The 17,884-nt window shown below is 40.2% G+C and overlaps 1 protein-coding gene across 2 annotated transcripts; it reads right to left on the reverse strand.

The window, feature by feature from the left end:
* Positions 1 to 12,583: 12,583 nt before the first annotated feature.
* Dema1 (DPM1 ER membrane anchor 1) lies at positions 12,584 to 15,065 on the reverse strand. Of its 2 annotated transcripts, none has more exons than XM_021246316.2 (5): positions 14,819 to 15,013; positions 14,535 to 14,721; positions 14,197 to 14,313; positions 13,932 to 14,103; positions 12,584 to 13,033 (listed from the first exon to the last, which is right to left on the reverse strand). In XM_021246316.2, exons 2-5 carry the CDS (start codon positions 14,660 to 14,662, stop codon positions 12,827 to 12,829), a joined length of 624 nt encoding a protein of 207 aa, XP_021101975.2. In that variant the 5' UTR covers positions 14,663 to 14,721; positions 14,819 to 15,013; the 3' UTR covers positions 12,584 to 12,826. The 2 variants fall into 2 exon arrangements, with proteins under 2 accessions (XP_021101975.2, XP_087072172.1); XM_087216046.1 differs by lacking the exon at positions 12,584 to 13,033 and adding an exon at positions 13,145 to 13,675 and having other exon boundaries at positions 14,819 to 15,065.
* Between the last annotated feature and the right edge of the window lie 2,819 nt (positions 15,066 to 17,884).

Below are 17,884 nucleotides of genomic sequence, written 5' to 3' on the forward strand. Positions count from 1 at the left end.
CTCTCTCTCTCTCTCTCTCTCTCTCTCTCTCTCTCTGTCTTCTTTTTTTTTTTTAACAGGGTCTCAAATTTTCCAGGCTGGGTTGGAACTTGTGATCATACTGCTCAGCTTCCCAGAATGCTGGGATTACAGGTATGCACCACCACACCTGGCTTAAAGTGTATTAATTTCATTAATGTAAATGGAAAAAAGGCATCTTATGTAGATGGTTGATCAAAAATTAAATTAGGTGAGCACACCTGTAATCCCAGCTGCTCAGTTGGCTGAGACAAGAGGTCAAAAATTTAAGGCCAGCTTGAGCAATTTATCAAGATGTTGTCTCAAATTAAAATTTAAAAAGTAGAAAGGACTGAGGACCTAATTCAGTGCTCTCTGGCTCCATCACCACCACTGCCACTAAAAAAAAAAAAAAGTCCTAAAATGCTTAATCAAGAAAGTAATTTCAGCCAGGTGTGGTGTTTTGATTTGAGGGAGTGATGTGCAAATTGGACAACTGTAGGTGACATCATTCTTGGAGTATAGCCAGGTTGATAGCACTGACAGGCTTTGGGGCAAGAAATGCAAAATGCTCTCTCTTTTCTCATAACCAGTCTGTGCTGGATTAAATCCAAATCACTTTCTACCTCTCTAACACCACTCCACCACATATGAGAGAAAGCAGCTGCAGTCTGTGTCCAGAATTTGACTTGAGCAGGGAGCTCACTAGACAATTAGAACGTGGAACTAGTTCCACATCACCACACACCTGTGAGCTGCTGTGCTGCTCCCTTTGTGGAAGTCACTAATTTCTTTTTATTATCCTGCTGTCTGTGCCTCATTTAACTGCATTCCTATTTATTGAGCCACTGATATGCACATTTGCCTGAAGGAACATGCTGCCCCTGTAGCACAGAGTGCACTGTGACTGCTCTGGAGGGACAGTGTTCTTCCTCTTCATCCCTCTGCTGGAACTGGGCCAGGCACCCAGACGACACCCAGGAAATCTGTTTGGATGATGGGAGAAATAAAGGAAGGATTATCTCTCAAACTTGTGTCTTCCAACCTTTTTTTTTTTTTTTTTTTTTGGTACCGGGGATTGAACTCGGGTCCTTGTGCTTGCGAGGCAGGCAACAGCACCACTGAGCTAAATCTCCGGCTCTCTTCCAACCTATTAATGGGCTGGAAAATCTGTTAAGAGGTATCAGTCTTTTTTTTTTTTCACAGTACTGGAGATTGAACCTAGGGACACTACCATTGGCCTTCATCCCCAGCCCTTTTCAAATTTTCTATTATTTATTTTTGGCAGTACTGAGGATTGAACCCAGTGGTGCCTTAGCACTGAGCTACATTTCCAGCCCCACCACCACCGCCTTTTTTTTCTTTCTTTTTTTTGGTACAGGGGATCGAACTCAGGACCTTGTGCTTTCGAGGCAGGCAGCAGAACCACTGAGCTAAATCCCCGGGCCCCCCCCACGCCTTTTTTGAGTTCTCACTATATAGTCAGTTCAGGCTCTCCTTGAGCTCACTATGTAGCCCAGGTTGGCCTCAAACTCATGAGGACCCTCCTGCCTCAGCATCCCTACTGCTGGGATTATAGGTGTGAGCCACTAAACCCAGCTTCCACCATCGTTTTTTATTTTAATGACATAGGATACAATTTAAATGATCAGTGTGGTTACATATGGTTAAGAGAGATATTGTTAAATCATCAAGGCTGTGTATGTGTGCTTGTGTCTTGGGGGGGTGTGATGTGCTTACAGTTTGGGTTTTTTTTCAAGGTTCAAAGCCACTGCTGGTAGCAAACATAAAGTTCAGTAGTTTACAACTGACTCTTCAACTGTTCTGCACATCATAGAGTCCTCCATGCCTAGCACTTTGAAGGGACAATAAATAATATTTGTGGAATACATTGGTTCAAGAGAGTGAAAGAAGACATCATTGAAGGGCTATGAATGGAGAACTGGGCCTTGCTGGGAAGGTAGGATTTCAACAGACAGATACAGAAGAGGTCGTTCCAGGCCAAAGAAGAGCGGCATCAGCAAAAGCATGAAGGTTAGGAATGTAACTCGGTAAGAAGCAGGAGGGCCACAAAACAGGCAAGAAGATAATAATGAGGACATAGCAGAGGGAATGTGAGGAAAGTGGAAGTGTAGAAGCCAATGTGAAGACAGCAGCAAAGCAAATGCACTGAGCTGTCTCCCAGAGCAGTGTTAGAACGCACGGCAAGGGACCCGGGCTGCGAGGGTCCTGGTCGTGGCTCTACCACTTACTGGTTGACTGACCTCAGGCAAGTTCCTTCACCTCTTTGTACTCCATTATGTATAAAGTGGGGACAGGGGACAGTGTCACTACCTATCTGTATTAGTAAATGTGAGAGGTCAGCATATACCTCCCCAGAATATGGAGGATTGTGAAGCTGAAGACAGTTAAGCAGTGGATGCAGGAAAGCTGTCGGCCCTCCATTTTCTTAAAAGCAGAACATAGATTTACAAAGACAAAAGGTATCCCATTCCCCTTCTATCAGGGAAAACAAAGGTTAACTACTCAAGACAACTATGGATCCTTATGAGGTAGAGATGGCTACAGAGGAACTTTACCACCATCTGTTGCCATGTGATAGGTTCTGGCCCACAGACCTAAGCAGAGGTGTTGGGATAGGTCTTGCAGGTTTGGAACATACTTTTCTCTTGCCCTTTCTTCTTCCTGCTGGTTGGAATGTGAATGTGGTAGCTGGGACTGGAAAAGCCGTGGTGGACCCTGATGGAAAGCTGGCATAAGCCTAAGGCCCTAATCATTGTGTATCTTCTATTTTTGCTACAGACTTCCTGTTTTACATGAGAGGTAAATAAATGACTATCTTGTTTACTGATTTATCTGCTACTCACTATATTTGCCTTCCCACAAGTTGCTGCTCCTACAGACCACAATTTTTTGTCTTGTCACTTCTTTAAATATTTACCGTTTGAACACAGCCTCTCCAGGACCTAGAATCAAGACACTTGTAAAACAACAACTTAGGAAAAAGAAAAACAAGAGCACTTGGAACCAAGAAAGAGGTGACAAGAAAACTAGAAATCACAGAAAAACTGGAGAAATGGAAGACAATGTGGAGAAAAGAGACAGCGTTCTGAAACACTAACCCCAGCTTCTAGGGAGAGGATCTGACTCCACAGGCAAAAGCCAAGCCCAGATAGGGTTGGCAGCTCCAGGAAGAAACAACTGTTGGGCAGTGTTAAACCTAAGAAAAGTCCACAATTCTTGTAAGCTGCAAAAACAGCATAGGGTTTACTCTAAAAGTGATGCCATATGGCTGGCTAGAGTTGGAGAAGAAATCCAGTGCACTGACCACCATATTTGGGCATGATTAATCAGGAGCCATTCTTGGCAGGGGGTAATTGTTTAAGATTGAGCTACTCTGGGGATCAGAAGTCACAGAACAGCCACACTTCAGGATTTCTGGGGACTCTACCAGAATGTCTGGGTAGGAAATGGTCACAAGAGGGGCCAGTGAGTCACAAACCCCCTGATAGGTTTCATCACCAAGAACTCAGCTTGGGAAGGACATGGTGGTCCTGCTCTTTGTGGTGAGAAACCAGGCTAATCACATGTGGTTTTTGGAGGAGGCTGGATCTGAAAGTGCATAAGTCTAGCAGACTGCTCGACTCCCTTGCTACCTACTTTCAGTACAGAGCTCAAGGGTCTGTTCACTTTCCTCATCTGCCAGCATGATCAGGAATATACCTTAGCTTGGGTGTTTCCCATATCTTAGAGTGTATGGATAGAGGGGCCTCTGGAGCAAGGGGAGCACCTCACAAGCTCACAGGTTAGGTGGAAATAGTAATGACTTGGCACAGAAGAGCACAAACTCTAAAAGCCTCTGGAGTGAATATAGCCCTAAGGCAGACATCACACTATTAACTGACCCACACCCAGTGGGAAAGGCTAGACAGGACTCAACAGTCACACAGAAAAGTGGGCATGGAAACAAAATAGGCCCTAGTTGTGACTCACTATCCCTCCCCCATATCTGGTGGATTCTGATTCTACAGACCCTGAAAAGAAACTACTCACCCAAAATGGGGAGGAAATTTTTGGATTCCCTTTTTCTTTGTTTGATTACTGGGATTTTTGTTTCCTTCCTTCCTTTCTTTTCTTTTCTTTTCTTTTTCCAGGCAGGGTTTTGTTATGGTTCAGGCTGGCTTTGAACTCATTATGTAGCCCAGGCTGGCCTTGAACTCACAGCAGTCCTCCTGCCTCAGTCTCCCAAGTACTGGGATGACAGGCATGCACCACCATGCCCCCCCCCATTCTCTTCCCTTTTTTCGGTACCAGGGATTGAACTCAGGTCCTTGTGAAGCAGGCATGGTGCCACTGAGCTAAATCCCTCCCCCCCTTTTCTTATTTGTTTTTGTCTGTTACTTTTATCTAATTCTGTTAACTTTCTTTTACTCTTTATCTCACTTTTCTCTCATCTTTAATTTCTCTTTCAAATTTTACTTTTTCATTTTTTCCCTTTCCCCATCACCTCTATTTTCATTATTATTACTATTAAGCCTTATTAATTTCTAGCTGTATAGTTAATTTGGTGCTGTTATTGCTGAATTCTTTTTTATTGATAGTGATGGTATAGTGGTTGCATTTAGTAGTTATTTGCTATATGTCAGTATTTGCTGTGACTTTGTGTCTATATTATTATTGTAGATGTCTTTTCTATTGTTAAGGGTAATATAGTTGTAGATTTTATTGGCTTTTATGATATGTCAATGTCCAGTTTGTCTTAAATTTATTATAGCTGTTTTTTTGCCCTTGACAATGGTTGGCATAGTTGTTACTTTTAATTGGTTTTTACTGTATGCCAATATCAGGTTTATCTCTGTGTCATCAACATTACTGCAGTTCACTTTCTCCCCTCTCAGTAATGTGCAGGATCAAGCCCCCAGGGCAGTTAGAACCTGAGAAGGCGTTCAAATAGTGTGCTGAGTAGGCTGAAAAGGGATATAAGCACCCAAACATAACCAAACACAAGGACACATCACAGGGAGACAGAATCTAAGTAAAGAGATTACCATAGTAGTGACAAAATGTTTGATTAGATCAAAGAAGATATAGATCAGCAAATTCATATGTTTAGCTAGCTTAGAGAGAATTTTATTAAAAAGAGTAAGGATTTTACCAATAAAATATTTGGCAAAGGGCCGGGGATTTAGCTCAGTGGTTCAGCCGCCTGCCTTGCAAGCAGAAGGTCTCAAGTTCAATCCCCGGTACCAAAAAAAAAAAAAATATTTGGCAAGGTTAAATATGAAACAAACAATAAGCTAACAGTTAAACAAGACAACCCAAGATATGAATAACCAGTCTGGTAACAAATTCAAAATTATGAAAAGAAACCAAGCAGAAATACAAGATATGAAAAATTCAATAAAAAGCATGGGTAGCAGATATGACCAGTGTGAAAACAGAGTGTCAGAAACTGAAAACAAGATGGATGTAGTAAATCATAAACTTAATGTTACCCTGAAAACAAGATACCAGGCAAGTTAGATCCAACAGCTGCAAAAGAAAGCCTCAGAATTATGCAAATAAAGGAAAAATTAGAAGATGACTCCAAGGATATAAAAATGTATAAATTACAGCAGAAAACTTTCCAAATCTAGGGAAATAACTTGATTTATTTGAATAGCCATGCCCAGAACAGAACCCCTCCATGACACATCATGAGCTGGGTGTGGTGGCATATGCCTATCAACACTTGGGAGCCAGAAGGATCTCTGCAAATTTGAGGCCAGCCTGGGCTACATAGAGGTACCCTGTCTCAAAAAAAAAAAAATCATAATAAAAATTCCAGAAATTTAAAAAAGGAAAGAATACTGAAAGCTGTTAGAGAAAAATAGCAAGTAACCCATAAAGGCAAGGCTAACCGAATAACAGCAGAATTCTCAGGACAAGCCTTAAAGGCCACGGAACTTGGAGTGGAGTTTTTCAAGCCCTAAAAGAAAATAACTATCGTCCCAGACTTTTATATCCTGCAAAATTAGCCTTTAAAATTAATGGAGAAGAAAAGACTTTTCATGACAGTCCTAAAGAAATAAATGACCACTAAGCCAGCACTGCAGAAAATAAGGAATCCTAGAAAGAAACAGAAAGGCCACTAGCACCAAAGGAAAGTATACATCTCACTAGGAGAAGAGTTAAAAGGAAAAAAAGTAAAGGAAAAGCACTGGAAAAATAACAGCATTTAGTTTACACCTTATAATAATAACCCTCAATGTCAATGGTCTTAATTTCCCAACCAAAAGACACAGACTAGCAGATTGGGTTAAAAAATAATATATAACCATATATTGTGTCCAGAAGACATACCTTATCCAAAAGGAAGCTGATAGACTGAAAAATTAAAGGATGGAAAACAATACTCCATGCAACTGGAGCCCCAAAGCAAGCGGGAGTAGCTATCTTATTTTCAGATGCCAAAGACTTCAGGCCAAAACTGATCAGAGGAGACAAAAATGGCCACTACATACTGGTAAAAGGTTCAATTCAACAAGAAGAGATAACAATTGTAAATATTTATGCAACAAATGTTGGCATACCCAACTTCATAAAACAAAAACTACTGGAAATAAAAAGGCAGGTAGGTACCAATACATTCACAGGAAAAAAAATCAACAAAGAAATGTCAGAGTTAAATTACATCATTGAGAAAAAATGGATTTAAGAGATATCTACAGAGTTTTCCATCCAGTAACAGAATACATATTTTCCTCAGTAGCACACAGAACTTTTTCTAAAATAGCCCATGTTTTAAGCCACAAAGCAAGCTTCAATAAATACACAAGAATTGAAATAATCTCCTGCATACTACTGGATCATAGTGGAATGAAACTAGAAGTCAGTAGCCAAAGAAACCACAGAAACACATGGAGATTGAATGATACATTACTGCCAGGTATGGTGGCACACACTTGTAATCCTAGCTCTTGGGAGGCTGAGGCAAGAGGTTCACTGTGAGTTCGAGACCAGCCTGAACTATGTAGTGAAACCCTGTCTCAAAAAAAAAAGACAAAAATGAATAATATATTACTGAATAATCAATGAATTACAGAAGAAATCAGGGAAGATTTTTAAAAAATGAAATATTGGAACAACATACTAAAACCTGTGGGACATAATGAAAGCAGTCCTAAGAGGGAAGTTTATGTCATGAATGCACCCATTAAAAAAACTGAGCAATCCCAAATAAATAACCTAATGTTGCACCTCTGTTTCCTAGAAAAATAATCCAAATCTAAAACTAATAGAAGGAAAGATACTATAAAGATCAGAGCAGAAATTTTAATGAAATTGAGACTAAAAAAAAATACAAAGGATCAATTAATTGGAGTTGATTCTTTGAAAAGATAAACAAGATTGATGAACACTTAGCTAAACTTGCCAAAAGAAAGAAAAAACCCATATCAATGCCATTAGAAAGAAAAAAAAGTGAAGTCAAAACTGACACTGCTGAAATCCAAAGGATTATAAGAAACTATTTCAAAAACTTATATTCCAATAAATTGAGATCCCAGAAGAAATAGGGAAATCATAGACATGAATTATCAAAATTGAACTAAGAAGATGTAAAACCCTGAATAGACCAATAGTAGGCAATGAAACAGAGACAGTAGTAAAAACCTTACCAACTAAGAAAAGCCCACGACCTGATGAATTCACCACAGAATTTTACCAGAGCTTCAGGAGACATCTAAAGCCAGCAGTCTTCAAATTCTTCCATGAAAATTAAATGGAAATAACACTGCCAAACTCATTCTTGGAAGCTATCATCACCCTGGTTCCAAAACCAGACATGGACTCCATTTAAAAAGAAAACTACAGGGCCAGGGATTTAGCTCAGTGGTGCCACCACCTGCCTCACAAGTGCAAGGTCCTGAGTTCGATCCCCTGTACCAAAAAAAAAAAAAAAGAAAAAACTACAGGCAAAATGAACATAGATGCAAAACCCTCAATAAGATACTAGGTTTTCCTCATTCTATTGATGCAAGGATGGTTCAGAATTCATAAACCACACACCTGTAATCCCAGGACTCAGGAGGCTGAGGCAGGAGGATCACCATGAGTTTGAGGACAGCCTGGACTATGTACTGACTTCAAGACTAGCCTAAACTACAAAGCAAGGCCCTGTCTCAAAAAACAAAAATACATAAACCAATAAATATAATATATAAACAGAAGGACAAAAATCACATAATCATCTCAATAGATGGTAGAAAAGCTTTTGAAAAAATCCAACATACTCCGGCACCTGCCTTGCAAGCACAAGGTCCAGAGTTTGATCCCCGGTGCAAAAAAAACAACAAAAAAGAGAGGGCCGGCGATTTAGCTCAGTGGTTCCACTGCCTGCCTCGAAAGCGCAAGGTCCCGAGTTTGACCCCTGGTACCAAAAAAAAAAAAAAAGTAGATATAAAAGGACCTTATCTCTCACTGATAATAGCCATTTATGACAAACACCACCAACATCATATTAAATGAGGAAAAACTCAGCATTTCCTCTAAAACCAGACAAGGGCATCTGCTCTCGCCCCTCCGGTTCAATGTAGCAATCAAAAGTTTAGCCAGAGCAATTGGCCAGGAGAAAGAAATACAAAGAATGTGTATAGGAAAAGAAAAAAAAACTATCCTTATTTTTGGATGACAATTTTTTACACGGAATACCCAAAAATCTCCACCAAAAGATTCCTAGAACTAATAAGCAAATTGAGCAAAGCAGCAGGATATGAAATCAATACACAAAAATCAAGAGTGTTCTAACACCAACAGTGAACCCATCAAGAAAGATATCAGAAAACAATCCCATTTACAATAGCTTCAAAAAATTAAATACCTAGGAGTTAACCTACTAAGGAAGTGAGAGTCCTCTCTAATGAAAACTATAGTACAGGGGCCGGGGATTTAGCTCAGTGGTTTCGCCGCCTGCTGCGCAAGCACAAGGACCCGAGTTCGATCCCCGGTACCTAAAAAAAAAAAAAAAGAAAGAAAAGAAAAGAAAAGGAAACTACAGTATACTGAAAAAAAGAGATTGAAGAGGACATTAGAAAATGGAAAGACCTCTCTTCCTGGATAGGCAGAACCAATACTTTCAGAATGGCCATATTCCCCAAAATGATATACAGATTTAATGCAACCCCAATAAAAATACCAATATTATTCTTCACAGATTTAGAAAAAAAATTCTAAAATTTATAAGAAACCAGAAGAGACCCCAGCAGTGGTCATGGCACAAATTTGGTAGTAAACTCAAAGTACAGCAGCTAAGGTCCTCCCTTGATTCTGCATCCTGCCAGGAGGAATGAGAGGCAGTTTTTCTTCCATCACTTCCCACCCTGCTTTTTACATAGCTTTTTCTGATAGGATACAGGCTGGGTTTCTATAACAAGAGACTCTCTTCCACCTCACCCCAACCCCTAAAAAAGTGACTTAAGCAAGTTGGAATTTCATTTCTCTCCCACATGATAGTCTGGGCTACAGGTTTAGGACCAGAACATTTGTCTCCCAGACTATTTTGTTGCTCCACCGTTTGTGAGATACTTCCCTTACTTACCTTGTCAAAAACGGGTCATAGGGCCGGGGATTTAGCTCAGTGGTTCCGCCGCTTGCTTCGAAAGCACAAGGACCCAAGTTCAATCTCCAGTACCAAAAAAAAAGGGTCATATTCTTAACTGGAGACAGAAGGGAGGGTGAGAGGCAAGCATGCTTGATTCCTTTTATGGGCCTGACTCAGAAATTACAAACATCACTTCTGTGCTCACTCACTGACTAGAACTTAGTCACAGAGGGTCTGCTACAATATGTGGGAAGGCAATGTTTCTACAGGAAGAAGGATACAATGAGTAATTGGAGAACAATCTGCAATTTCTGGTCACACCTAAGACTGCTTCTCTTCCTGTCTCTGTCCTGTATTGTGTCTGCAAGCCTTGCATAGACCAGTACCAACTAGGGCCACCCAAGGCGGGGATGCTGTGTGACTCTGGCCCCCTGTGATATCCAGAGGCCCTCATTGCACAACTCTAGGGGGCACCATCCAGGGCCAGTCTGTGCTTCACATCCAGCTGTGCAGTGAGGCAGTTGTGTTCATCCCTTGTGGCTTATCAGATACCCTGTCCAGTCCATCTCCTATGGACTTCTCAAGTCATTCTCTGTTCCACCCATCTTGTTTTACTTCGGCTGTTTACCTTTTGCTGCTTGGATCTTTGTAACGTCTTCTTAATGGTCCTTGATGCCCACTAGTCTCTTTCCCCTTCAGTCCATCCTCCACAGCCCAAACAGCAATCCTCCTAAGAGAATTGCTGGCTTCACATTCTTCAGTGGCTCCTCACAGCCACTGTTAGAAAGGGTCACTTGAGTCTGGCCACCCTGCCTTTCACCCCTGCCCAGTGAGCAGCCCTGGTGTTCTCCAGCATATCTGTGTCTTCCTGCTCTCAAGGCCCTCTGCCTAGTAGGCCCTTTCCAGACTCATTTCCATCACCAAGACTTTGCTTGAGTATTTCTTCTCTGCAAAATTTCCTTGATGTCTCCTTTACTTCCTTAATGTCTCCTTTACTTCTCTGCAAAACTTCCTTGATGTCTCCTTTCCTTTACTTCCTTGATGTCTCCTTTACTTCTCCTGACAGTTCCCCCTGTCAGGACATCACATCATAGACACTTTAATAGCTCTGAAATCAGGAGGCATCTTCAGGAGGTGGAGTCTTACAACTGCTCTTGACCTCTATGGAAGTAAGATACTCCCAGAGGTTTGGAGTTGCTCTCCCTAGTCACTGGGGCAGACCCTCCTGAGTCTGTGGTAGGCAGCCTCTCAGATGACTCTCACCTCTTCCTGCCTCTTGGCATTGATGCCCCTGTGTAAGCCCCTCCCCTCAAGTATAGGCTGGACGTGATGCCTTGCTTCCAGGGAACAGAATGCCCCAACAGGGATGGGATGTTAGGGTTGGGTTACCAAACACTTGCCCATCTTCTCCACAGCACATATACTCACTCACACACTCTCTCTTCTCCTCCCCCAAGCTTTGCTCTGCAGGAAGCAAGCAAGTTTATACATTAATAATGTTTGGCAAGAATATATAAAGTAAATCCCAGGCGAAAGGCTTACTGAGCCAAAAGGTGCATACAATTTTGTCCTCCAGAAAGTCTTACCAAGTTATATTTCTATCTCCTGAGAATGCCTTTCTCATCTCTTTATCCCTTTACCAGTATCTCCCCCTCCACACCACCTCTGTTGTTGTTTTTGAAATAGGGACTTGTTGTGTAGCCCAGGCTGGTCTCAAACTCACCATCCTTCTGCCTCAGCCTCCAAGAGTGCTGGGATTACAGGCGTGTGTCACTATATTCAGCTACCTCAACTGAAACTTTTATAAAGCCTTGGTTAGCAGTCACAGGAAATTGACTTCATTGTGATGCAGTCATATGCCTCAGATATTAACTCCTCCTCTATTATCAGTCTGTGATGAAGTAACTTGATTCCATAGATGCAGAGGCAAACATGAGCAACAAAACCATGAAATCATAGGGAAACATACATTTTTTTGGTAGTAGGAATTGAACTCGGGACCCTGCATTTTCGAGGCAGGGGGCTGAACTACTGAGCTAAATCCCCGGCCACATACAGGTTTTTATAAATAGTGATGCGGATGAGTCTGAACTTTCTTAAACTAAAATTTTAAATAGGGCCAGTGATTTACCTCAGTGGTTCCACCGCCTGCCTCAAAAGTGAAAGATCCTGAGTTTGATCCTCGGTACCAAAAAAAAAAGCAATTGTCAAGGGCCAGGGGATTTATCTCAGTGGCACCATACCTGCCTTACAAGTGCAAGGTCCTGAGTTCAATCCCTGGTACCAAAAAAAAAAAAAAAAGCAGTTGTCAGTACAAGAAAGTTCTATATAGAAGACCCTTGCCCTAGTTATTGGAAATGTCCATGATGATAGCTATAACCTTATTTGTTCAAGAATACCTGTGATCAGAACAAGAACATTGGTTTTCGTGTTTTTTGGTTTTTTGAGACAAGGTCTCACTATGTAGTTTAGCTTGGCCTTGAACTCACTATGTACCCAAGGCTGGCCTCAAACTCCAGGTGATCTTTCTGCCTCAGCTTCCTGAGTGCTGGGACTACAGGCATGTACCACAAAGCCCAGCTGTAGAACAGATTTTTAAAATTTATTTTTCCTACAACCTTGACCTAGAAAGACCAGGCTAGTCACCCCCTACAGTGTCCCACTTTCTGGATTTTTCTGATTGTTTACTTGTAGTGTCATCTAACAACAGCCTCTAATACTGCAAGTTGAGTCTAAAGACCTGACTAGAGTCAGGCTAAACACTGCATCACAACAAGAGGCACTTAATGACAGTTTTATTTATTTTTAATTTTATTTATTTATTTATTTATTTATTTTATTTATTTATTTTTGGTACCAGGGATCGAACTTGTGTCCTTGAGCTTGCAAGGCAGGCACCAGAACCACTGAGCTAAATCCCTGGCTCTATTTTTTGTTTTATACTGTCTTTAAAATACCCCTTGGGGGAAAAATTACCCCTTGAATATGATTTACCTAACAGATATCTGCACCAAAATAAGAAGCTTTATTTAGATGTTAGGACAGTGAATAGGCAAAGTTTTACAATTTATTGAACTCAGATTTGAGTTTTTAAAAAAACTATATTCAAGCTATGAATATTTCACTTATAAAGTTCTGCATGTGGCACACTTCTTTCTGTCCAAAGGTAAAAAGCTATCTGTATTTGCTTAATTCTATTACTGTATTTTGCTTTTTCAACATGACTTAGTATCCTCAGTCATTCCCTTGTTATTCAGTGTTTATATTTCCTTTTCTCTTATGCCTTTTTGGGCTTTTTCGTCTCTCTTTATGTTCTTGAGCATATCTTTGATGTGCAGGGTGTTGTTCATTCCCAAGATTCACAATAATTACCTCCCTAGAAAATGTCACTCCTTTTAAAGGTCTTTTTTGGCTTTCGGTAACTGAAGGTATGAGTGTTTCCTGCAAATTTTCATCCTGTAAGGTAATGGGATACAGTATAAATGATCAATTTATGAACATAACAAGCTCTTAGCTTTTAGAGATATAGGTTCTATGTACATTGTGAACAAGAAACAAAAAAGTACTGTATTTCTTTTCTTTTCTTTTTTCTTCCTCTGGTACCGGGGATCAAACTCAGGACCTTGTGCTTGCGAGGTAGGTGCGGCGCCACTGAGCTAAATCCCTGGCCTCAAAAGTACTGTATTTCCAAATGATATAGGAAAGCAATGAGAATCCATCACCGTCACATTTTAATATTTCTATGGCCGTAAAAGCCTGCATCGACAGGTTAAATATTACTTGATGATACATGTTAGTCTCTCTGTAAAGGAGTCAAACGCAAGAGCCATGTGGACCACTGTTTGTGTCTTGGGTGGAGCCTGGCTATGTGGTGGGAAGGGCACATGCCTGTTGTCATTACGGCCACAGATATGGAGCTCATGAAGCAGCGTTTGTGTGATGCTGGGGAAGGGGCCGGCAGGTATCTGCAGGGACATGGGGGATGGGCCTGAGGTTGGCCTCAGGGAGGAATGAAAAGTCTGTCTCATTTTCTCATCCGAGAAATTTGGATCCCCAGATCACCTACAAGGTCTCTTATAGCTCCAAGATCCCAGGAGTCTAAAAGAAACAAAACCAAGGGGGATTATTAAGAAAAATACAAATGTAAGAATGCAGAATGAGCGAGCACACATCTAGGCTTGGCATATGTAACTGGTTTAATACCCTAAGGTTTAGAAAAATGTCTTAAATGGCTGGACGTTGGACTCCTTCCTGCTACAAACCTAACCTACAGGAAACACCAGTGAGTAATTTTCCTGCTTCACAATCAAACATAAATTATAAATTGCCTATTGAAAGTAGAACAGTGCCTTACCTCTTGATTCACTTCTCCAGAATCCTCAGGCCCTTGCCTGTCTTTCATTTTGACCTCTTTCTCTGCCTCTGTGCCCTCTCTGTTTCCTAAAGATGTCACCACCTTATTCTGTCTCTGGATGAGAATCCCAGGCCTCACTGGTGCATTCGAGCCTATGATCTGCATCAGGATCCTGGAAAATCAATTGGCAGAGGTTTAAAACTCCATGTATAATAGTCAGTGTAATCACAGAAAGTGGCTTCCTACCCCATCCTCAGGTACACACTTTTCTTGGTCTCCTGCCTCGTTTGTCTCATTAGCAGGTGAAGATGAGCAATCGTCACCTCCATTAGCATCTATACAAGGAATTTTTTCTGTCACTTCATCTTTTTTGTCTTGGAAACTGAAAATAAACATGCAAAAAATTCAGAATAGGAAGAGTGGCCATGAGTCTAAGGTCTCCTGTGGGAATTTCACTTTTGTACAGGAAATTAGCATTTTTAAAACCCTGAGATGCAAAAAGTAGATAGCTGCTGTGTTACTTGTTCTGTTTTAAATTATTTCTAGATACATTTGCTAGTGTGACCTGAAATCTGATTCCAATTTATCAATATGGATTTATACCATTTATATATAAAAAACACCAATAAAAAGAAGATGCAAATGAAGCAAATTAGAAGGATGGTGAAGAAAGGGACTGTGGTGCTTTCAAAGCTCAGAGGATTAGCTTTTGAAGACTCGTCCATTCTCATAGACTGCCCAGATACTCTTTTCTAGCTCAGTTTGAAGGTAGTTCTTTTCTTTAAGTTTTCTAGAAACAGAAGAATAAAAGGCTATTTTCACTGCTGATCTGTCAATCAGGCAAACTTCATAAAGATGCTCTACTTGTTTCAGTGGTGGCCACTCACACTGGCTAATTTCTCTCCATAAATGTGGTGGGGGCAGAGGTGGCCAGCCAGAGGGGAGACAGCTGGGTCCCAGTGATCACTCAGGTCACCTCCCCTCACCCCAAAATCTACAGGAATCCAGAGGAGAGGGGAATCAGAGCAGCTGGAGCCCAGCCCAGTGCCCGTTCTTCTCTCCTCAGTGACATCACAGAATGATGGAACTGTTGAGTTAGAGAGAGAAACGGTTACCTGAAGTCAGGAGAACCACAAAATGCTTCTCTGAGCATTGTCTGCTCTGCCCTCTGAAAAGCCCAGAGTGGAAGCCATTATTTTGGCCATTCTTTAGAAAAGCATTTTCTTTCTACTTTCAAACACCATCCTTTCTGTCCTAATCTGAGCCTGGCTCTTTTGCTACTTCTTTAAAAGATATGAACAATTAGTTCACTTCCTTCTTACAACAGCCCTCTCTGTAGCCCATCTGCTACAGCCCGTCTGTAACACCATCTGCTAATGGTGTTATCTCCCAGCTGAATGGACCATATTCTTCTAATTCCAACTCTCTGGACTTACTTCTTGGACACACAAGAAACCTGGCAGTTTTCAAGGTATGAGGAAGCAGGGGAAGAACAAGATGACCAGAGTAAAGATAAATCCTGGCCCAAACCTAACTTCAAGTAAGAGCTGGTAACACTCATGGTAATGAGGGAGAAGATGGAGCTAGAATTATTTTACACACTGAAATTCCCACCCCGAATGTGAAACTAGGAGGCAGGGGGAAGGGAGGGATGGGTAGGAGTGATGAAAGTATCTTGTATGCCTGTGCAAACCTGGCGAAATGAAACCCGTTCATCTGTATCACTAATAAAAACAAAAACAAACCAAAAGCCAGGCATGGAGGTGCACGCCTGCAATCCCAGCACTGGGGATGCTGAGGCAGGAGGATCACTGTACGTTGGAGGCCAGCCTGGACAACATAGCGAGTCCATGTCTCAAAAAACAAAACAAAACAAAAACAACCAAACAAACTAAATCAAGGGAAAAATATAAATCCAAATAGGATTTACCTAACAAGGTATCAAATACAGATTTTAAAATAACAATGTTTAATATGTAAAAGGAAAAAAGACAGAACTTTGGCAGAGCACTAAAACAAAATTCAGAAATTATTTAAAATTATGTAAAACAATACAATATCAGAAATTAAGAACTCAATAGACAGGTTTGACAGATAGTTATTTAAACAGGACCAAAAAACAAAAGCACACACTAAAAATCGAAGCTAAGCATGGTAATACCTATAATCCCAGCATGCAGGAAGCCAAGACAGGAGGATCATGAGTTCAAGACCAACTGGGCTACATAGTGAGTTCAAGGATGATCTGGACTATACAGCAAGACCTTGCCTCAAAAACGAAACAAAACAAACAAAAACACACAGCAATAAAAGCCTTCCTTCATTTTTTTTTTTTTTTTTTGGTACCGGGGATCGAACTCAGGTCCTTGCGCTTACACAGCAGGCAGCAAAACCACTGAGCTAAATCCCCGGCCCTACTTTTCATTTTCTTAACGATGTCATTTAGGGTTCTAAATTTTGATGGAATCTCATTTATCAATTTTTTTCTTTTATACATCATGCTTTTTGTATCCTAGGAAATTCTTGCCTACTCTTAATTCACAAACATTTTCCCTTATAATTTCTTCTTAAAGTTTTATAGTTTTAGTCTTTCATTTTTAGGTTCATAGATCCTTTCAAATTATCTTTATATATGGAAATAAAGGGTTGAGATTAATTTTTTACATATGGATACCAGGTGTTCTAGTTCCATTTGCTGAAAACACTATTTTTTCCTCTGCTCTTGAATTGAGTTTATATTCTATAAAATATTGTTAAATAATCTTTCAAAACTCAGTGGACCATATATGTGTGGTTCTATTTCTAGATTCTGTTTTATTCCATTGATCTCTATGTCTTTCCTTACACCAACACTGCCTTGATTACTGTAGCTTTAGAAGAAGTCTTAAAATTAGGTACTAAATGTCTTCCAACACGGTTTTTGTTTTTGTTTTTAACTTTTCTAGGTCCTTTGTACTCCTACATAACTTTTAAATTTCAATATCCAATTCTTCATTTATAGCAAGTATACACAGACCTGAATTTTTATATATACCTTGTGTTTTCTAATCCTGCTAAATTCAAGTACAAGTTCTAGGGGCTCCTAGAGATTTCTTAGTATTTTCTCTGTAGATGATCATTTCATCTACATATAAAGATTTTACTTGTACCTAGCCAATTCTATGCTAATTGTTTCTTTTTATTGCCAGACTATTTTGGTTTGGGCCTATGTTTCAAAGTTTAATGGACAGATGAAGAGTATGCATATCTGCCCTTATGTATGCATCTTAGGGAGAAAGCATTGTATCTTTTCCAGTCATATAAGGCATTTTTGCTGAAGGACGGAGTATGTGTCTTATCCATTGAGAAGGTTCTGTTCTACTTCTAGTCCCCTGATAGCTTTTACCATGAACAGCTGTAGAATTTAGTCCAATACTTTTTCTGCAACTACCAACAAGATCATATGGCCTTTTCCTTTCCTCTGTTAAAACAATGACTTTTGGGGGTGGGATCTTCCAATGCTGAACCAACACTGCCATCCCTATAATAAAACCACTTTCTACATACTGCCAGATCTGACTTTGTTTTCTTAAACAAATTTCTATCTACGTTCATACTTTTTCCTACTATTATCTTTATCCAGTTTTAGTAGTAGCACAATGTTGATTCCTAAAACGAGGGAGAAGTGTTCCTTCTTTTTTCTGCTTTAAATGTTTGATATAATTTATCAGTTAAAATGTATATGAGCCTGTTGTTGTCATATAGGTAGGTTTTCAAGCTAGGAATAGACTTTCTTTAATAGGTGCTATTCAAATTTTATATTTCCTCCAGAGTCAGTTTCATTAATTTGTCTTCCAAGGTACTTCTTAGTTGTCAAATTTATTTCAAAACAGATTTTTGTAATATGCTTTCTATACCCTTTTAAATTCTGTAAAATCTGTGGTAATATCTCCTATATCTTGATATTGTAATTT

The sequence above is a fragment of the Heterocephalus glaber genome, unplaced genomic scaffold (genome assembly GCF_053883595.1).
Source record: "Heterocephalus glaber isolate CG9 unplaced genomic scaffold, H.glaber_assembly_v1.0 deba00001457, whole genome shotgun sequence".
NCBI lineage: Eukaryota > Metazoa > Chordata > Mammalia > Rodentia > Bathyergidae > Heterocephalus > Heterocephalus glaber.